The 21,783-nt window shown below is 43.9% G+C and overlaps 1 protein-coding gene and 1 long non-coding RNA gene across 8 annotated transcripts in view; both read left to right on the forward strand.

Annotated features, from left to right (window-relative positions):
* MIER1 (MIER1 transcriptional regulator) overlaps window positions 1-21,783 on the forward strand; it is a 30,535-nt gene that overhangs the window by 1,018 nt on the left and 7,734 nt on the right. For 2 of the 7 annotated variants that reach the window (XM_085512415.1, XM_015870782.2), the window contains exons 2-7: window positions 11,011-11,035; window positions 12,316-12,461; window positions 16,399-16,566; window positions 19,033-19,165; window positions 20,649-20,713; window positions 21,025-21,097. In XM_085512415.1, the coding sequence (XP_085368541.1) occupies window positions 12,363-12,461; window positions 16,399-16,566; window positions 19,033-19,165; window positions 20,649-20,713; window positions 21,025-21,097 (538 nt within the window). In that variant the 5' untranslated portion in view covers window positions 11,011-11,035; window positions 12,316-12,362. Of the gene's footprint in view, window positions 1-474; window positions 550-11,010; window positions 11,036-12,315; window positions 12,462-15,001; window positions 15,099-16,398; window positions 16,567-19,032; window positions 19,166-20,648; window positions 20,726-21,024; window positions 21,098-21,783 lie in introns of those variants that run through there. The other 5 variants (XM_085512413.1, XM_085512414.1, XM_015870783.3 and 2 more) reach the window with 5 other exon arrangements.
* Window positions 5,770-6,859, forward strand: LOC146759089 (uncharacterized). Its single transcript, XR_014933063.1, has 2 exons — window positions 5,770-5,882; window positions 6,660-6,859. It is a non-coding gene; the product is annotated as an uncharacterized LOC146759089 (long non-coding RNA).

The raw sequence follows: 21,783 nt of genomic DNA on the forward strand, positions 1-21,783 counted from the left end.
GGGCCGCGGCCGGGCGGAGCGTCCCGCAAGTTACTTGTGGGGCCGGGAGCAGGCAGCACGGAGCACGGTGCAGGCCGCGACGCACCGAGCCCGGCTCTCGCAGCCCAGCCCAGCCCCGCGGGGCCCGGCCCGTCTCGGCGGCGGGTTGGGGGGAGCTGGGAGCGAGCGGCGCCGGCCGGCCCGGGAGGCGGATACCGGCCGTGTTACGCTGTACCGGGGGGTCGGGGGGGGGCAGAGCAGAGCTGCGGGGGGGGGGTCCCCGCCTGTCCCAGCGCACAGAAAATCTTTTCTGCTGGACATCGCCGTTAGTGGGGGATGGAAGGGGCGTTTGTTTTCGGTAATGATCGATTTGGAGACAGCAGGACAAAGGGGGGATGTCACCCCTTTCGAGGGGGGTCCTTTCTCTGGAGCAGGAAGGTGGGCTGTGGGGGGAGCGCAGGGAATGGCACACGGCTTCATGGGCACTTTGGGGGCTGTGCGGGGTGAGTGATGTGCGCGTTTGTCCATCGAGGTGGGATTGGGAAGAGCAGCGCCTCGGTGTCCCAGGAGGTGAGTTAGGATGGCTGAGCTGGTGTTCTGTCAAGTTTCCTTCGAATTATCCTAAGATCTCAGTTTTAAGGTAATTTGCTGCTTCAATAGTGTCGACAAACGAATTAGAAATGCTTCCTCAGATGTGCTATAAACAGGTTCTACCCAGGATGGGCATTTCTTCCAGCTGTGCTTGTGGGGGGCAGGAATCTGTGTTAAAATATCCTGTAGGTGAGGGTTCTTCCTGGTTCCCTTGAGATTTCAGGCCATGTTGTGAGTTCTTATTGGGTTGTATTTTTTCAGCTATAATGTAGCGTTACCTCTTGCTATTGTTACTAAATGTAACAGTGTGAGCTGTCTTTACAAGTTAACAGAGTTGTTTCTCTTCTGCATCTTGAGAGGTCCGAGCCCTGAGACAATGTGGCTGCTAAACTCCTCCTTGAAGCCAGAGACAGGGATTGGGGCGACTCGCAGCTCAGTGGTTTGGTCGCAAGTTTTACCAGCTGCCGATAAGTTTTGTTCATTTAGCACAGCGTTATTGTGAAATACCCCCAGAGCTCCGTTGTGTGAGAGCCGAGACTCGCCATGTTGCTGGGAGCCACAGTCAGAGCTGCACTACTTCCTATTCGGAACAGTCACGTACTTGTATTGACGTTGCAGCAGGAACGGGGCTGAGAGTTGTAGGGGATGCGTGCAGCACAGAGCAATAAAGCCATGGGCTATGGAGGGCAGGCAGGCATTGTTTTTTTTCACTTTATGGATGTTGTTCCAAAGGGAAAGGCTTTTGTTACTTGTTGTCTGTGGTATTTTACTAAGAAAGGAAGAGGATGTGTTTTTTCTCCCTTCGATATTTGGAAGGAAAGCTCTGAAGAGTTCTTTGTTGCATCGGGGCTGCTTTATCTCTGGGTATGGGGCTGCTTTATCTCTGGGTACGAGGCAGGAGCAGCACAAAGAGACTCTGGAAGCCTCAATCCACCTGTGGGACAAGCTCAGAGGCGGCAGCAGCGACACGGGCTTGGCTGCCATTTGTTTGCATCCACTGAACTGTTTGTGCAAACAGCTTTATGGCTGCACTGCCTTCTAGGTATGGAAACCAGTCAAAATTAGGAGTAAAAAGTTCTCTGTGATTCAAGCTAGGAGCAGTGAGCTGGGTGTGATGGCTCCTAGTGCAGCTGGGACTTCTGTATGGGGTGGGATGAAGTCTCCTTAGCATGGCAGTGCTGTGCCTGGAGGAGCTGCATGATGTCAGTAATAAGGATGGAGCTTCTTGAAACTGACAGGGAGGTTCTTCAGACAGGAGCTCTGAGCTTAGTGAGTCAATGAGTCCAGAAAGTGAAACTAAATTAACAACAAATCCAGTTTCACTTTAGCAGAAATGTATTGATTTGAATGCAGGACAGAACAGAGGGAGAAAAAATAGTTTGAATGTAGCTTATACAGGGTTTAGATTTGGGATTAATAACCCGTTTTAGGGTTTTGTTCCACTTCAAAGCATGCTCGTGTGGTGGGTTTGAGTGCTAATGCTCCAACAAATTAGAAGATTGTTCAAGGCAGAGTCGGAAAGAAAGCATCTCTAACTTAAGATCAGCTCAAGCTTTGTGTATATTACAGAGCTGTGCTTTAAGCAGCTTATTTAGTCCTCGTGGTGGAGTGAATGCTGAGACGTATTTTTTTTCCCCTAATATAAGAATTTTAATGTCTATTGAGAGGAGAGAAGATTCTGACTTAAAAGCGTGATTAGTAGTTGAAAGAATGCTGCTTTGTTGGCGTTTGTTTATCCATTATAATGCTTGAATAAAATGTGAGGATGAGATCTTCTGGTTGCACGAACTCCAGGAGATGTGGTCATACAATCTGATGGCAAGGGACAAAGCTGAATACCTGCTATGATTTCCAGAAGTGCTGAGCTCCTGCTTTTTTCTTGTCTTGCTCTGTAATAGCTTGCACTGGTCAGGTTGCTACAGGCACAACTGGGGGTAAATGCAGAGGGCTTGCTTGCTTTGAGGCATTTTTGGTTTGTTTTTTTCCCCCTAATCATTGGTGAGGAAGTACCAGGCCTGCACAGGAAAGAGGATGCTCGTGTTTGATCAGGGATGGGCTGGGCAAGTTGGGTGCAAATCCCTGCACCAGACTGGCACAGCTTTGTTTGGGGAGAGCCTGGACAGCAGCTGGGCTGTCAAGCAGCTGTCAGGAAGAGATTGCTCTGCCCTCCTGCTGCTTCTGCATAGACTGGGTGCTCTGACCTGTGCTGTGGACTGGCACGGCTTGTAGCTGAGGAGGAATGAAATGCTTCCTGCAGGGCAGCCGGTGGCATCAGCTAATGCAGAGATCCAGGGGGCAATGGAGCTGGGGTGGCAGAACCAGATGTGGGTATAGCAAGGGAGCAGTGTCTTCCTCCTTCCAGAAGTGCCAAGCCATGAGGCTGGTTCAGCTTCTCCTTGGGCAGTGTGCTCATCTTGAGCAGTTCTGGATGCTCGCTTGTGCTAGAAGATGCAATCCCATTGGCATCCTTTGCACCTTCTCATGGTATTCTTTGCCCTGCAGTGAGATGGTTCTGCTTGCTGACTGCTGGAATAAAGAGCTTAAACTTTGCTGTTTCTGGGAGGTTAACAGCTTGAATGGGCTAACAATGGTTTCAGCCAACGATGGGAAGAAGCAGGAGCTGGTATGGGAGAGGAGCAGGACCAGCTCTTCCAGAATCAGCAGACAGTTGAACTGAGACCTGGTGACTTCTTTGAATGCACTTCAGTGCTGTTTGTATTTCTGGAGGTTTGGTTGCTTTTGGTCAGGAAATCAGTTTAATAATGTCATGTTTAAGTTCTTTATTAACCCCTCTTTAAATCTGTAATATCTGGCAAGGTTTTTCTCCTGGTTGCTGTACTTCTTTAAGCTGAACAGTTTTGAAGTTCATTGTGAATCAGAGCTCTGGTTTTCCTATGCATCTTGAAACAAGTGCAGAAATGGTGCTTCAGAAATATGGCTTCTAATAACCATTTCTAATAATATTTTTTCATGTCCTTAAGCCTTTAATTTTTATTATGCCATGCTATTGCTTTAAAGTAATATGGGTGAGTATAGCCTCCCCTGGGTTAGGCAGCAATAAAGTTAGTGTGATTGTGGATGTGATTCCAAGTTGAGGTGTTCTGGCAGTTGGGGCAGAGCTTTGGAGTGATGCTTGGATACAAAATAAGGTCAAAACAGCTTAAAGTGATGTTTCCTGCTGATTAAAATTAGTGATTCTCATCAGTCCATCCCAGTGAGCAGCACTTCTGTTCGCTCTCATTATGTGTGTAGATTAGACTGATGCTGTTTGTGTGTCTTCCTTTGGAGCTGTTTTGGCAGGGTAACTCAGTGGTCTCTGAACCCAGTGCAGATCTAAGGGTTCCATTCCGGCATCCCTATTGAAGAGAAAACAATAGCATTTAGTGTTCTTCATTCCTAGAATTGGAAAAGTGATTGGTTTTTTCCTGTCATAAGGGAAGAATGGAGTGGATTTTAGTGCATGTATGATAGAACGCTGCTGCTTGTGGGTTTCCTGCGTGAGTTCTTTCAAATGCAGTGTAGGGATTTTAGGTAAATGGTGGAATTGTTGAGTAGTTTGGTTTCATTTTGTGCTTTTTCCTGGCCAGCAGCCCCAGTGTGCATTCGTATTGAAACGTTAATCCATTCTTGTCACAAACTGTGCACAAAATTGTTTTCTTGTGGAGCTTGGCCTGTGGTGGTGTCTGGTTTCTCTGAAATGCAGGATGTGATGGCTCTGTGGCCTTCCAGTTTCTCATCGTGAGACATTTCAGGGTATTGCAACAAGTTGAGGCTGCTGCTGTAGTTCGTAATAAGTTGTTAGGACCAATAGAAAATGTGTGCTTTAGATAAGATGGGGACGGTGTTCTGAGCAACTGCTGCGCTCGTGCTTTGTAATACTCCTTGAGGGAAGATTGCTGGAGTTGCAGTGTGCCTGATGGCCTGTTGTTCCCTCTGGCTGCAGCTTCCTCCGCCTGCTGTTGTGCTATAGCCTTACAGCCCCCACCTCACTGCATGTATAGGGCATTTGTATGCAAGCTCAGCAGCTGATCCAGCAGCAGCGCAGTCCTGGGCCATCAGATGGGACCTGCTTTCACTTTCACTGCCCTCTAAAGCTTGCTCTCTCCTTTTGGCTCAGAGCCATGAGAAATATAGGGAAATCTGCTCTTTGGTGCTTCTCACAGAGGTCTGTGGGTGCTCAGGCTGGCAGAGCAGTTAGCTCCTCTAGATCTTGGGGTGATCAGCACCGCCCTGGCAGTCTCAAGGTGCACCTCTAAGTGCTGCTTCCTCTTGCTGCGGGCAGCTGTGATAGGAAGGGAAGCACAATGGCGTAGCTCTGGAGCCTGCCCATTAGTACAGATTCACTCCGGTTGCATCTTTGCTTTCCTTCTGCTGCGGTGTGATAACATTTGACAGAAGGGTGAAGCAGATCGCTGGCTGGAGGAAGCTCTGTCGCCTCGGGGAGCATCGTCAGCTGACACCTTTCAGCCTTCTGTGTTTCTCTTCAATCACTGCTTTAAAAACTCGTGTTTTTTGGTTAAGTAACAGCTCTCTTTTTTGTTAGCAGTGCAGCTGAATTATCTTTCTGCTAAAGAAATATCGCTCATGTTCATAATATTCTGTTTCTCCAGGAAAAACTGTGCAGTTTTTTGATGTTTTTTTTAATGAGGTGCCAATAAACAGAAGCAAACTGTATCCAGTGCTTGGCTGGACTTGAAGGAAAGGTCATCTTTATTGCCTCTAAATGGAGCCAAGACTCGGAAGGGAGCAGCCAGGTCAGGGGACCTTTGCTAAGGTAGTTCCAATGCAGGGGGGTACCTGTGTGCAGTCTGAACTGAAACACTGCAATTCATCTTCTGTTCTGGCAATGCAAGAACTTTGTCATTTAGCAGCCAAATGAAAAACAAAACAAATTCCTCGTGTGTATAAAGGCTTCCATTTCATGTGCAGAAGGGCTTGGATATCATTATGGTTTCAGCTGCAGAAATATTTACATGTAAAACCATTAAATGGGGGCAGCAGGGTTGGGTGTTTGTCCTTCTGTTCAATACATCATTGTTTTATTCCTGAGGTGAAAACAAGACAAACCATTTGTAGATGCACACGTAGAGAAGGGGCAGGATGGAGCTATAAGCCTTCCACTGAGATGCCTATTTCTGCAGAGGGCCCCAACCCTTGAGATAGGGTTATTCTTTGCTGTTTTAATCTGTCGCTTCCTCCAGGCCATCACTTGGCTCAGCTTCCTGAGAGCTCTTCACATGGCTGCCATGTCGGCTGGTAAGACCTCACAGCTTCTGCCTGGGTCTCACAGGCTTTGCAGCTGATGTTGGGAGGTAATTTGAACAGTAAGATGTACCACCACGTTGCTGTCTAAACCACGAGTATTCAGAACTTCAGTTTTCTGTGCAGTCTCTAAATAGTATTCATGTAACTGTTAACCTGTGTTCAGAGAATAAATGCTGGTTATGTTAAGAATGGAGTGCCTATTACTCATTTTAGATTAGCAATTTACTTTTAATTAGTCTGCTTAGGGAAATGTAGCTTTAGTGATGTTGAAATGATGTTCAAGGCACATACGTGTCTACTGAGTAATTTTGCGTACTCTCCACCAGCTGCTCATGCTTCATTTCTTGTGTTATGTAACAGGGAACACTGCTATGTTTTAAGGTTTAGTTCCCAGTTGATACGGAAGTTTCCAGTACCTCAGATGTACTTAAAGCAATCCGCTCTAACCCACAAATCAGCTTCAGTATTTCCCTGTCGTATGGTTGAAAAGACTTGGGCATCTACTTGATAATTTGTCATGTTTATTCCCATCAATGTAAATTTAATTTTAGCTTTTAAATATTTTAGTTGACATTTAGAAAGCTCTTAAACATAACTGAGTAAATCTGAATGGAACATATATTTGCCATTGTCTGGAAGGGAGTAGATACTGAGTTTTAAGATGTTTCATATATCAATTATTAAGCAGCATGGAAGGTGTTAATTACAGCAGCAGTACTGCAGATAGAAGTGAAATTGTGTAGAGTCCTTTCAGTTCTCTTCAGGTGTCCTTTGCAGGCAGAAGGAGAAATGTAAAGAGAAGACTCAGTGCATTATTTCAACAGCTTTTGCTTTTGGAGCATCGCGTTCCAGTCCAAGCAGCTATGAAGCCATGGAATAAGGCACGAAGAGCTCTGTCAGTGTGCAGGAGTGGAATCAAACCAATGCTGTGACTTCTGAAGTAGTGGGTTTAAAAATAAGCTGTGCAAAACCAGAAATGCAAACACCTTTCTGCACTGAATAAATCTCTGGTGGTGTCAGTTCAGTTTTATTTCTGCCGCTTAACTTCTATCACAAATCATAGCAACACAGACATCCCAAAGCCCAGCGAGTTTTTGTTGTCAGAGTAACAAGCTGTAGACCCACAGGGTGTATTTTATCTATGGTACCTCTCTTGGGTTCATTGCTTGCCAGTCCAAAGATGTCTGCAAGAGACTGGCCAACTTCATATCCATCTATTATAGCCATACGCTGACAAATGTATTTGATGTGATTTTTTTGGCTCAGTTGTTTTTGCAAGTGTTTTTCACCCTCTGAAAGCACCTAGTCCACATCTTTGCTCAGATTCCTAAAAATACACATGCAATAAAAAACAGGGACAGATTCTTGTAGTGCCATTCAAGCCTGATGTTTTGTTTAACATCTTTTACCTTTACTATGAGGTATATTTTCTTCATATCTCAGAATTAGTGTTTCCTTCAAGGGGCTCAGCTGGAGCATAAACAGACGTGCTCAGCTCTGCTGTGACCATGCAGCAGGACTCGCCATGAATATTTCTTCATTCATTTGAACCCACGGTACGTTTGCTGTTACCCTTTTTGGTGGTTCTGTGCATGGAATAGTTTGTGCGTCACCCATATATTGTCAGAATCCCATCGTTTTTCTCTACTGACCTGTTATCTTTTTTTAAAGTAGCAGTTCTGTGTTTCTGTGAGTGCCCTTGAGGCAAAAAAGTGCTTTGTGCTTCTCTGTAAATTGCTGCAACAGAAACAGAAAAGCCACCGAAGCATTCAGTGCTATCCTTTTTGCACAGGAATTGCTGCTGTGTTGACATACCGTAGTTTAGGACTTGGGATGCAATGATACCAATGCAGCTGTATGATCTTTAACTACTGCCAGGGAATTTTCATAAGCAAATGCCCTCGAAGCCATCTGTTGTGCCCTGGCCGCAGTCACAATTGCTTGGAGGCAAGGAAATAAGGGCTGAGCGGTCAAGAATTGCAGTCATCATCTTGGAACAGCTCTTTAATCAGAGGATGCTCTTTCACCTTAGGTTAGTGTTAACAGATGGAAAGGGACACTCGTGGTCTCCTGCCGCTCACCCTTCTCCTCCTGGAGCCCAGCTTCCAGCTTTGCAGCATGTCCACAATTGCAGAGGCCCACAGTGAGAGTTTGGCCCACAAATAGGTCGGAAAAACAGCACTGTTTTTCTCTGAGATTGGTTTGCTGAAGCAGCACGTGCTGCAGCTTTCTGATTGCTGGACCTGATGACACAAGTGGCAGAGGCACATGGGGAGTGGTGGGAAGAGGTCAGACTACTACTTTTGGCAGCAGCTGGCCAATAACATAAAAGAGATGTAATGTGAAACTGCATCTAGCTGGAAATAGAAGGCAGGAAATGATAGACAGTGCATCACTCACAGCAGAATGTGTGAAATGCAGAGATGATAATCCACAAACTGGGACGTACTGAGTAGATCTGGTAGGCAAAGCTTAGCAGAAAGGAATAGAGGGATAGAGAACCAGAGGCTGTTCTAAAATTCACCTATGAAATTTATGAACTAGATGAACTAGAACCTTCCCAGGGATGTGTCCATCCTGCAAGGTAGTCTGAAGTGAATGTGATATTTGTTAATGATGCTCATTAGACTTTAGGAGGTTTTCTATTTTGATGTTCATATTCTCAGACTAGGGTTGCACTGGATGTATGTTTTGGAGTAGCTGAAGAGGCATGGGGTTGTTCTGAGCTCCAGAGGCACTGCAGTGTTTTTGCAATGCTTTGTAAGCTGTGCAGGAGGTGATTGCATTGGAGGTATTTCAGCCTGCTGGGAAGGCTGCTGGCTTTCCTGAGCTATCCCCACGCTATTTCAGAAAGTGGAACTTTGTTTGAAAGCTGGCTTGACTTCTATTAGATGCCTTTTTGTCTTGCTATGGTTTCATGATCACTCTCATCACAAAAGGATTTAATTACAGTAAGGCCCATAGCAATACATGTTGGAGCATTTTTAGCTGCAGGACTGTGGAGGCAGGCAGGGGCTGCTGGAGGCAGGAGAGGCAAAGGCAGATCTGCAAGAGCTGGATGCCCAGGGCTGTACTTGGTCAGGGTGTGGGCATCTCCAGGATTCAGGCCGCAAAACCTCTTGGGCAATGTGTGCCCACGTGTCATCACACTTGAAAGATAGGAAAAAGATCTTGTGCCCATTGACTCTTGTCCTGCCATTGGGTGCTGCTGGGATGAGGCTGGCTTTGACTTCTGCACGTCCACCTGTCAGGTGTCTGTGCACATGGGTCGGATTCCCCTGAGCTTTCTCTTATGATTGAAACAAGCTCCAGCTTGTTCCACTTCTTAAATATACATACGTAGAGGTATATAAAATGTACATACAAGTTGTGTAAATACGTACACACCTGCACTCATAGGTACATCATGCAGGTCCTTTGGGGTGGTGGCAAGTTCTAAAAGCCAAAAGCCTAGTAGTGCAGCTGGGGCTCTCGTCCTTCAGGGCAGTGCTTGAGCCACTTCACCATACTGTGCTCTGTTTGCTTGGACTTCTGCCATCCCAAACTCACAGTGAGTGAGTGCTGTACTTCCCTTGGGAGCCCCCTACACCCCTTCCCAGCTGAGAGCCCTATGGTGAGCCCATCAGCAGCCAGCTGGGGGGGAAAGCAGAGCATGATTTCTCCTTAGCCAGAGACTAGCACAAGGTAAGAAGGATACTGGCCATTAATAAATACAGCTTGAATGTTGGACACAGGTTTTATTTTGTCTTCAGGAGTGTTGGCTTATGTAAGAGACTTCTACTCTAAGAATGACTCATGCTAATAGCCGGGCAGAAAGAACAGTTTTCAGATGCCATTTGCAGAATTTATTATTTACTAAGTAACATGGTTTATCCCTTTGAGCAGATTCTGTAAGGGCTTTCTAGAAGGCTAAATCCAATTCTCTGTTCTGCAAGGGGCACTTCTGGAATAACGTTTCTTCATAAGTCACAAGACTGGCTTTTTCCCTTCCTCTATTTCCAGGTCACTTCTGCTTTCCTGCCCTCGTCTCAGGGCAGCTCAGGGTTCAGGTGGTTGGTTTTGGGGCAGCACTCTGTGTTGTTCTGCCATCCTCCAAGTGTGCAGCTTACCAGAGAGGAGCTGGTCATTGTGGGCTGGTTTTGGTACCCAGTGGCAGCTCAGCCTATGTTAGTCATGCATTGGATGTTTTTCTAAGATACTCTTGTTGCACTTTTAGCAGGGCTGCAGTCCAGATACAGAATTATGTATATGTACAAGTATGTACCATGAATGCGCAAATCAAAGTTTTCCACATTATTTCTTGGCCAAATGCAGGCAGTGTTCCCTGAAGACAGCATTGTGCATTATGTAAGGTAATAACAACGTCCTTAATCCCAAGCAGAATCTCAGTTTCCAAAGGGCAGTGGGGAAGGGGGTACTGTGGCTTGCTGGATTCAGAAGTCAGTCTTTCTGGCTTTGCAAAACCTCTCCAGTCGGTGTGTTCCTGAGCCATTTGCTTGCATTTTCAAACCAAACAAGGTTTGCATGTCTGACATGCAAATCTGAGCTCAGGAGGGTAAGGACTGGCAAAGCTATAAGCAGGGACAGCAGGGTATTGTGGCAGAGTGATGTTTGTTCTGGTGATAAATGCAGGGAGCCTAAGGATGGCTGGTCATGAAGGTTGTTGTGGAAGTGAGTGTTTTTCTGAGTTCCAGAACTTGTGCTGGTTTTGTAGTCCATGATTTGCATCAGTTTGGTACAGTCATAGCTGGGAAGAAAGGCAGGCTTGCAGAGCAATTGCTGCTGTTTTTTTCCTCCCGGTTGTGTTAGAAATTAAACTGTTTTTTTTCTGTTTGTACTATGAGGAATTTGCAGTGTGGCTTGTGCTTACCTTTTCAAAGTGTACATTTAGTTGCAATGTAAAGGAGATTCTTGTGTTCCCTAATGTGCAGTTTCAAACATGAAAAACCATTTATCGTTTACCTTTTCAAAAGTGAAGGACAATTTGTTATAAATCATGTTTCCACTGTCACTGTAATCTGTTGTATATAGGGCTGGGCTGTGGAAAAGGGGGTTGAGTACACGGGGACAGATCACAGTGGGGCTGCTCAAATCTCACCTTGTAACTTAAGTTCGTACATATTCAAGATAGAAAAAATAATTTGCTGTGTTTTCTTTTTTTCTTTTTTTTTTTAGCCTTCTCTCGAGTCTTCAAGTCCAGGTAAGAGTTTCCTCAATGTCCATTTCCTAGACTTGTGGGGGAAGAGGGTATACTTCAAAATTCTCCCTTGGGGTCTTTTCCAGTTGTAACCTAAGGCTGTGGTCTGATGAGTTCAGAGTAAGCATGGAGTCAAAGGCCCTGTGTGCTCTCAGTCATCAGACAACACCATTGCTGTATGGTTTTATACACAAAGCAGCAAGGAAAGTAGGATTTTTTTTCCCACTAGGGTTGCAAAAAATGAGGAGTTTCGTGCCTTCTGTGTTTAAAACTGGTTATTTTTTGATATTTTGGTGTCCCAGAGTTCCTGGTATTTGGTAATCAACTGAAACATAAACTACGACTCTGTTTTTTTGTATCTTGGTATTGCTCTTGTTAGTGCTATTTATTTCAGAGTATTTGGGCATCCTTCTGGTGGACAAGCTTTCCAGTAATGACTTTAGCTGGACTGCTGTTGTCTCTGGAGCTCTTTCTTCCTTTGTAGAAGCCATCGATCACTTGCACACCTCCAAGCACAAAGCAGAGCTAGCCCTAGCCCTACCTCTTGTGCCCATAGCCATGGTACCATTTTTGAGCTTTGCAAAATGGAATATAAGTTCATGGAGACGATGGAAAAACGTGAGCAGGGCTAGAATGAGAGCTCAGGTATTGCTGAATTACACCGAATGCTGCATCTGCCAAACCATTCATTCATTCATTTTTCATTGTCACAAAATGTAACCACGTTGTTCTGCACAGAACTGAAAAGAAAAACACATGGGGAAAAGTAGCTAAGAGTTTGGCATCAGAAATAGGATCCATACAATTGTGAAGCTTATTTTAGGTTTACAGTTTAGAAGAGTCGTCAGATTGTCTTTGTAGCTGTAAACAGGAAAGCTTGCAAGGTATCAAGGAAACAACTGTCCCACGTTTATATTTGGAGTGTGACTGCTCCCAGTAGAGCTCCTGGTGCAAACAGATTTATGATTATGTAGGAAATAAATCTTCAAACCTGGAACATTTTACAGATGTTTCTGTAGGGACCTGACGTGCAGGACTGTCACAGGGCAGGAGGTGGCTGCTCAATGCTCTGCCCAGTCTTTCTTCCACGAGCACCCAAAGGATGGCTTCCACTGCCCTCTGAGCAGCGCTGCTGGCTTTCCCCAGATAAATGGCTGAGGGATTTTCAAGACATTTTCATTTCTCAACCTAATTTGAGTATTGAAGCATCACCAAAATAAAAATATATTTTAAAAAAACCTAAACTCTAACTAAAAAAAATTCTTTAAAATGTTTCCCATCAGGAGGTTCAGCAACATCAGATGACCATGAATTTGATCCATCAGCTGACATGCTGGTGCATGACTTTGATGATGAACGGACATTAGAAGAGGAGGAAATGATGGAAGGAGAAAGAAACTTCAATTCTGAAATAGAGGATCTTAACAGGGTAGGTAGCATTAAGTAGTCATAAAATATAACCACAACCCACAGTCTTAAACAAAACACGTGCAGGGTTTTTTTCCCTAATATTTGGGATTAAAACAAAACAAACCGCCCTTAAACACTAATAGGCAAATAACATAGAGGGGGAATAGGGGCTGAGCTAAATACGCAGTTCCCAACAGTTGGGAAAAGGGATCTGCTACATAAATACTCAATAATGCATAATGCTGGGCTTGATTAGTTTCTTTTTGCATAAATGTGCTGGGATGTGGTTTGCCTTTTAGAGCTCATAGGAGGCAAAGTGCGCTCCGCTTAAACTTGTGTCTTCCAGTCGTGCTGTTTGCTCGAACATTTGCACTTGATAAGTGCATGTAGATTTTGATTTTAAAAGATCTGGTAATTTCACATTCCTTTTACTCTTCTATACAAACATCCATTCATATACTCCTGCAGTGGGGAAGATAGGAGCACCTTCCGTTTTTAAGGTGGAGAAAACAGAGATGTAGATAAACTGATTTGCTCAATGCAAAAAGTTGTCGGCAGAGCTCGGCTTGGAACTCCCACATACTGATAGCAGTGATAAACTCATTGTAAAATATGTGTCTTAAGAAATAATTGCGTGTGAGATTTACTTGGCGTTTTGAGGTTATGCTGTCACTTATGTACTGCTTTAAATTACTTCTCAGCCAAGAATCATGTTCTTAAACTGCAAACCAGGTTCATTATCAATGCAAAGTAATGTAGATACAGTCTGTGACCTCCCTGGCTGAAAAGGCTGCTGGAATAGATCATTAATGGTTTTTAAATGCCTGTTTGATGTACAAATCCTGTTTAGCATAAGTGATCTTACCAGTATGGCATTAAATTAATAGAGTATGTTTAATCTGCATTTTGGAGGTAAATGATGATTTCTTTCTGGTGATTCCACATTTGATATTAAACAGTAAAGATAAATAAATTGCACGTGAATTAAATATTTAGACTAAGTGAGAAATGGAGCTCCACGAGTATCATATTCTTTTGAAGTTCAAAATGTGTGTTCTTCCTCATCATTTGTGAGGAGCCAACATCTGGCTGTGTGATCCTACCACCACAGCACACTGCTTTGTTTGTAAGTGTGCGTCAGCAATCAGAGCATTCCCTCATGTCCTGGCTGTGGGTACTGCAGGCTTCTGGATTCTGCACGTGTCTGTGACAGGACAGTGACTGGCACTGTAACTTAGTTTCCTGTGCTGCTCTTTGGAGGACATCTTCCCATGCTGGCACAGGAATGTCGGTCCTTTGTGGCTTTGTAGGTAGAGCTCTTACTGCCTTTCAGATGCTCTCATGGCAGCAGGATTATGCTGGGTTTCTGCTTGTGGGATAGGCAGGCTACACATCAAGGCTTGTTTCTCTCTCCTTTCTTGTCCTCTTTTCATTTTTCATTCATGCCTTTTCTTAGATGTGGATGATAGACAGCCTAAATCTCAACAGTACTGGCAAGACAAGTGCTATCCTGTCTTTTCCTTTCCCCAGACACTTACATATATTACTTCAGATTTCCCCAGCCTGTGAATGTGCCAGATTTCCTTGCTCAGCTCCTTTGGAGATGAGATGACAGTCCAGTTGTACAGAAGCACCTCACTGGTTAAACTCCTGAGTCACAGAAAAACTGCACATTCATCTGAGGATGAGAATCTTCTCTACTGATCGTTGGAAGCTCCATAGTCCTGCTTTGTCCCTAGAAGAGTGTAGTTGTTTCTCTTGCTCTTCTCTGTGCCCCTCCTTATGATGCAGTTCTCTGTTACACGGCTCCTCCTCACTTACCTCTGCTCCAGATGTATGATTTGTAATGCATTTCTTGTTACTAAACATCTTCCACATGAGAAATTTTGGTGCCATTGATCATCCATGTTACTTTTTTTAACCTCTGTTTCTGCAGTGTCCCGAAACTACACAGAACTCACAGCTGTGGTACCAACAGTGTTGCATCTTTGAGAGCTGCTGGCACTCAGAGCTTTTTGAACTGTCAGGGACTATTTCAAGGCTCTACCTAGGAAAAAGGTTCCAAATACAGCATGACTTTCATCTAACAGGAGGGTGATGAGGAGCACCTCATGCAAGTTTTGCTCTCAAAAATGCACTGGAGGACATTAGTTTGGGCTTCTCTGACAGCTGTACTGTAAGGTTTTGATTATGATCACAGTCCTGTCATGTTGTCCACATGTGTAAAACAGGAATTCCTCACTTCTGAGAGTTCACTGCATTAAATACAAGAAATTAAGAGGGAGAATGAGGAGATGAGGTGCCACATGCTCCATGACCGTGTTTGTATAGTTGAACTGAAGACTGGGCCTGTAAGTTGCTGAAAGGCTTAGTGGTTTAAAGTAACACAAAATACATAGGCAAGGAGTGCAGGTAACCCCTGTGTTACTGCTGTTTTTACATGGCAGAACTAACTACACTTGCCTTTTGTAAAAGGAACTGATGTGTAGATAAATTAAGCCCTTAGGAGAGGAGTTCAGTGGCAGAAGTGTGAGGCCAGCAGATAACTAAAAATCTGATCATCAGCCAGGGCTTGCATTACATCCTGAGAAGCACCGTTTGGAGCAGCCGTACACACCTCTGAATGATGAACAAGGGATTTGATCTCATGAGAAAGGTGATTTTAAAATGCTCTTAGAAAATCCTCCAGGGATGCCATACCCTGCCCCTAAGGGCAGGATCCTGAGGCATTGAAAGTATTGAAGTAACTCATTTGTGGACCTGGCGATTAATAATTTGTGTTAATAAAATGGATTCAATCAATAACAGTTTGGGAGCCACTAAACTTGAGGTCTGTCTGTATCTTCTGAAGAGTCTCTTCAGAACAGGCCAGAATTCTACATGTAAAGATTTTTAAATGAGCACGTATTTCAGTAGATTTGCTTCCCAGGTATGTTTGCTTTTGTAGACAGCAGCATTAAACACTTTTTGGTTTTAGATGAGGAAATATTGTATGTATCTGTGAGCGGTGCTGTCTTTGCCTGGATGCCACCTGACCCTGAAGATAGTTTTTGGGCAGCAAATGGAATATTTATATTAATTTATACCCCAGTTTGCTCTGTATATGTACTGAAAAATTTGTGATGTGCAGACCACAGGTCATACTTGACTGCCAGAATAGTGCATTCAGATAATCTTGGAGGTGTTCAAGGCCATGTCGGATGGGGCCCTGGGCAGCCTGATCTAGTAGCAGATCTGGAGGTTGGTGGCAGGGCGTTGGAACTTGATGATCCTTGGGGTCCATTCCAACCCAAGGCATTCTGTGAATCTCTGCCACACTCTGCCTCAAGGTCACCTTAATGCTGGGCACAGAGCGGGCTGCAGGCTGCATGTTTGCCAGAGCACACAGTGCATGCAGGCGTCCTGTTGCGTGTCTTGTGAGGCATCAGACTCCTCCTAGGAGCCAGTGGCAATCTTCATCTGCTGCTGAAATGGGTGACACCCATATTTTGGTCCCATGATAAATGCATGCCTTGTCATTTCATAGGCATGGATTCTTCCCAGGATCATAGCTGTATAACCAGATGTAACTGCCATATGACAGTGCTGTACACAAATAGTAGGCAAACACCAAGAAGGGCAATGGGGCATACAGCCCCCGGTGCCTTTTTAATGGGGCATACAGCCCCCTGCTGCTGTTTTAATGAACTTTCTGGCCCCTCTGAGAGTCTGTGATGCCAGAGTTCTACTGCAAGTTTATTAAGGATTAGGAAATAAAATAAAGGCCACACGTTTTTCCTAGGAGCCAAAACTTCTGAATGTCTGTTCATTTTAGAGAAGCTATTCTTAGTATACCTGGTCATCAGTTATCTGTTTTTGTTGTGTTATGTTTAAAAAGCTCAAATTTAAGCTGTAGAGCAGATGTGGGATGCAAAGTATTATGGTTAAATCTCCGACTTTGTTTGGATGTTTGTCAGGAAAGCGATATGCCAATCCAGGAGCTGCTTAGCCTTTATGGCTATGATGGCACCATTCCTCTCCAAGAAGATGATGATGATGAAGATGAGGATGAGGAAGAGGAGGAGGGAGAAGATGATGATGATGTTGATAACGATGACAACAGTGGCTGCAGTGGTGAAAACAAAGTAAGTGTTCACGCCAGTTTACAACTGATTTTCATACAGCTGTTCTGTAATAGACAAGCATTCAAAGTGCCAGATCACAGCGGAAGTAAGTCATCATACAGCTGATTTCAGATGCTCTGTGTACTGAAGTCTAACTGTTATTTTTAATTACCCTTCTATATTTCTCTTAATTGCTCTGCATTTAATCTGTATCATGCCAGACTCCTGCTGAGGCAAATTAGAGTGCGTGTATACATACAGCATCACGTCAGAAGGGATTGTGTTGTCCTTCAGAAATACTGTCTGGTTTAAAAACTGGAATTTTAAATGCCTGAAAGTCCCTTTGTAGATGTGACTGAATGCTTGTTTCGAGATGAAAGCTCATCTACTGAAACTGAGCAGTGCAGTGTGGGGTTGCAGTAACCTCCAATGCTCACTGATGCATCTTTTAATTCAAGTCTTCTTGCTTCAGCTTTTTAAATTATATTTTTTTTCAGCCCGGCAGTAATTATCCTGCTTGCATTTAAATTGTTAATTAAATCTAATGCTTCAAATACCTTCACAGAATGTAAAGTTTTGAACTAGAATCCTGTCCTGTGTGCTCTTAAAACAAATCATCTGATTATAGGAGGGTCTTTTCTACTTATGTATGTCATGTGTATTTGTAATAATCCCATCTCGTCACGGGCACAGCTATAGGTTCTCTGTTACTGGCGCTGCTCAGAGTTGCTTCCTGAATACCATTAAAATACGGAAACCTTTGTACTGTCAGTAACAAAAAAACCCACAGGCATTAATGGAAGTTGAATTACCTAATCTGGATTTCAAATGAATACATTTTCTTCTTTGATATCTTACCCATTTCAGAATGTCTGGAATGAGACAGAAAGGTGAGGAATGACATGCTCGATTCCAAAAGTGCTGTAAAAGACTGCTGTTTGTATAGGCCGAATAGTTCAAACAGAAGAAAATTAGATAGTTGTATTGCATTAGGAGGACTTCAAGAAGCTAGAAATGGGGAGAAACTTACATAACAGGAATATGCAAAATTAGAGTAAGACACAAAGGCATTTGATTTTGTTGTGCACAGCAGTGTTCCCAAAGTCCCGCTTCCTTCTTATGCCTTTGCTTCTTAATTACTTCCTGACCAAACTGCCATTTTCTGTGCTCTCCCAGCCTCCTCTGTAGCTCTCCCATTCTGTTACCAGTTGGTTTAAGGTACTGCCCATCTTTCCTCTAAGCTGCATGGCTTCCCTGTTTCTGTCATTGCTAAGATGCCAGCAGTGAGAGGAGTGATGTCTGTCCTCCTGCAGGGGGACACTCTGCAGATTGCTGAAGAAGAGAACGGGTTGGTGCAGCAGTGAGCTGGGTAGGGTAAGCAGAGTCCAGCCAGCAGCTCGGCCTGATTGCAGCCCTGTGCCTGCATTTGGACAGCAAGTCTGCTGAGTTGCTCTGCCCCAGCTTGGGTAGGGTTGGAACAAAGGTGGTAAGGAGGGTTGGGCACAAAGAGAGCTGGCCAGCCTGTCAGGGTGTTGTGCCTTGGGCTGCAAGAATGAGTGCTGTAGAATTACTCGCATGCTTTTAGCAGAGAGGCAGTAAAATGCATCTGTGGGGGTGGAATCGTTTTATAAATCATTCAGGCTTTCTCTGCGAGTGCACATCTTTCTACAGCTTATTTAGCTGTGCTGCACTTAGCTGTTTTCTATTTTTAAGCTGCTTTAAGCTGCACATGTGATTACACTGTGATGCAGTTAAAGGTACACGTAAACATGTGTCATGCCCTATGCCTGTGTCAGAGCTAGCAAGCAGGAGTGCTTACAACAGTCATAAAACCCAGACACTATGTGGACAATACACACCACATCTAATGTATTAGAAATCTAATGTATTCTCTAACCATTATCATCTTATTTTTCACTAATTATAATAATTGCCATTGTTGTTGTGACTTCTTTTCTAATAAACTGGTTCTTGTTTTTGACCTTTTGGCAGCTCGATGTACAAACACATGGCGTGTCGAGCTGACTGATTCCTGTTGGGTAGAACCACACTGTTGACATTTATTTTTGTGGAACACACAGTTTCTATTTGATTGAGAAAAGTATCTTTGTATTGTTCTTTATACTGACACATCGCAAGGAAGGGCTTTGAAGACTGAAGTAAAACGTAAAGTGAAATGAAATGAAAACTGCAAGGTTTTGCTTGACTCATTTTAAAGCTATTGCCAGTATTCAGCTGTGCTTCGTGTTTCTGATCTGTGTGTTAGAATCTGAGTGCTGAATCTGATCTGCTTAAAGTCATGGTCAATGAAGAACATGATATGCTTACGTGTTTGTTATGGGTTGGTGTGGACAAACCACACCCAGTACAACAGCCACTTGAAGTCAGATAGATAACAGGTATTTGGTTTGATATGTTGACAGTTTTGGAAAACATATTGCCCAAATGGTGTTTCTGACCTGTCCTCTTTGCTCCTTTATATTTCAGGAGGAAACCATAAAGGATTCATCAGGTCAGGAAGATGAGACACAGTCATCTAATGACGACCCAGCACCATCAGTTGCTTCTCAAGATCCACAGGAGCTGATTCGCCCTCGTCGATGTAAATATTTCGATACAAGTATGTACAGCTTAGCACTGAGCATACCTACCTCAAATGATCGGCCTTTGCTTGCAGACAGCTTTGTTAGTTAACCAGTATTCTGTTTCTGAAGTGTGCATCCAGATACCTGTGGATGCATGTTTGTGCTCTGAGCTCTGGTTTTGATTACTGTTACACACAGTGGGCAACCAGAAATTCCTGCTGTTAGCCAAACCCTACAGCTTCTTCCCAGAGGAGACATTCTCTGTAAGACCAGATACTCTGTTCTTAAAGGATTAATTTGTGGAAAAATGTTTTGAAACAGCACCTCAAACAGCATATCTCCTTTTGTTCCATGACATCCACATATTGGCCTATGCAGGTGTGCCCTTCAGGAAGAGATCCTTGCATGCAGAGTCCAGGTGCAGTAAATGGCTTCGGAGACTGATTTGTACAGTGAGGAATGTGATCTAACAAATACTTCTCTGTGGAATCCATAGTCTGTGTGCTGCTATGCTGTGTGATGGCAGCATTCAGCAGGGGATCAGCAGCACCTGCCTGTTCTGTGTGGTATTACCTTCATGTTGGAGCTCTGGCTGCCTGCTCTCACTCTGGACTGCATTATTTTAAGGAACCTCAGCATGTAACTGTGCAGAGGGTTGCAAATATCTTAAATGAGCTCTTATTTTTAGACTTTAGGATTACACACATGTATTGCACTAGCTTTGGAGTTTTTACAGCTTTCAGCTGTGTATAAAATGTAACTCAATGTGTAAATCATTTTAGTGCCAGTGCTCCCACTTGCTATATATATATCAGGGTGTGGTTGCTTTTGTTGCATTGTGAATGGCACCTACCCCTTATCATAGGGCCTAAGATTGTTGTCAGCCCTTATCCTGAGAAATCTGTTTGAAGCAGTACTGTACATCTCTGAGCAGTACATCCAAGCCTACTAAATCCCAGTGAGGCTCACAGAAGTGTGCTTGTGAATTTCTTGTGTGTTGTGTGGTAGTTTACCTTAAATTCAGTGACAGCTGCTGTAAGGGAGAGAGAGCAGCAGCAACAAAGCGGTGAGCTTATCGAAATGGGGTTGAAATCCACGTGTGGGTGCTGAGTGTGCAAGCAAGAATACTTTCAGGATGTAACTGTGTGTTGTAAATGTGGACAGTCTCAACTGCTTCACAGCTGAGTGAGGGAAAACAGAGTTTTATTAGGAAGGACTAAAACTGATGGATGCATCCACTTGTGCCTTCACTTTTCATAGCCTGCTGTGTATCTCGAGCCGTTCTAAACACAAACATTGGGTGGGTCGTTTTTAAGGCAGTCACTGCTGGAGCATTAAGCAGTGCCAGCCGGCCTGCCTTCCATGCTTCTGCAGCGAGAGATAAGGTGGCAGGGAGGCAGAGTGGGGCTGCAGCACTGCCTGTATCCATCCCTCACCCCACGGCACTCCCAGTGGCTGGGTGCAGCCCCAGCACTGCCCCAGCATGGCGCTGTGTACATGTTGGCTCATTTCTCCTAGACAGTGAAATAGAAGAGGAGTCTGAAGAAGATGAAGATTATATTCCCTCAGAAGACTGGAAAAAGGTAAATATTAAGGTCGGTTATCAAACTCAGTGTTCTGTGAATAATGAGCTGAGCTGCTGCCTAGTAACTTTGATCTAAAGATCTCATAACTCTTCTCCCTTTTTTTCTCAACAAATGTGAGTGTTTTTGTAGCAATAATGTTAAAGACAGTGAAAAGTGTGTTTTTTTCTAATGCTTATTTACAGTTGTTTTAGATTTTGAGTGATGAAAGCTTTAAGAGAGAAAGAATGATACAGACATATTTTCACTTGCTAACAAAAAACTGCAAGGCTGGGGTTGCTTAACTTTTGGTGTCTGTTATTTCCAAACAGGAAATCATGGTGGGCTCTATGTTTCAAGCTGAAATTCCAGCTGGAATATGCAGATACAAAGAGAATGAAAAAGGTGAGCCTCAGCACTGCTTGCTACTGTGTGTCAGTTCATTTCCTAGTGGGAAACAATAACAGATATGTTGCACATATCTTGTGGAATGTAACAGCTCTTTCAAATGAAGAATAGAACCATCATCCCAGACTGTAGCTCATCGTGTACTTCAACTCTAGAGCTTGAGACTTGGAAGGGTAAAAGATAGGTGATATTGCTGTCCTATTGAGTCCTTGCATTCTAACCTGGTAGTTGAGCCAAACTTTGTATCAGTTATGTTAACCTCTTCACGTGGTTTGTTCCGTTTATGTGAAATGGATAGTAAAGAAATGATGGTGCTGGATTAACCTGTCATAGAGATGAAATGGTGCCAGCAGCTTTGTTTTCACATCTTACAACTCTTCAATCATCATTAAAGAACTTCTTGTTCTACTACTTGAGTGTTTTCCAGGAGCTCTTTTCCTCTTACAAGCAGAGCCTTTGGCAGTATGCTGTTAATACAATGAAGCAAGGAAAGGCAGACGCACATAAACCCAGCTTGAGCTTAAAAGCAGGAATTTCCCTGCTCACTCAACCCATTACCAAGAATCTGTTCACTCTGCAGGTTGGTTTGAGACTGCAGCTTTTGTATGTTAGTTTTAAACTAACCAGCAGAAACAGTGCAGCCCCAGAACCTGAGAACATACTCGAGTGGTGACAGTTGTCTT

The sequence above is a fragment of the Coturnix japonica genome, chromosome 11, assembly GCF_054131305.1.
Source record: "Coturnix japonica strain WE chromosome 11, WE-NBRP24, whole genome shotgun sequence".
Taxonomy (NCBI): Eukaryota; Metazoa; Chordata; class Aves; order Galliformes; family Phasianidae; genus Coturnix; species Coturnix japonica.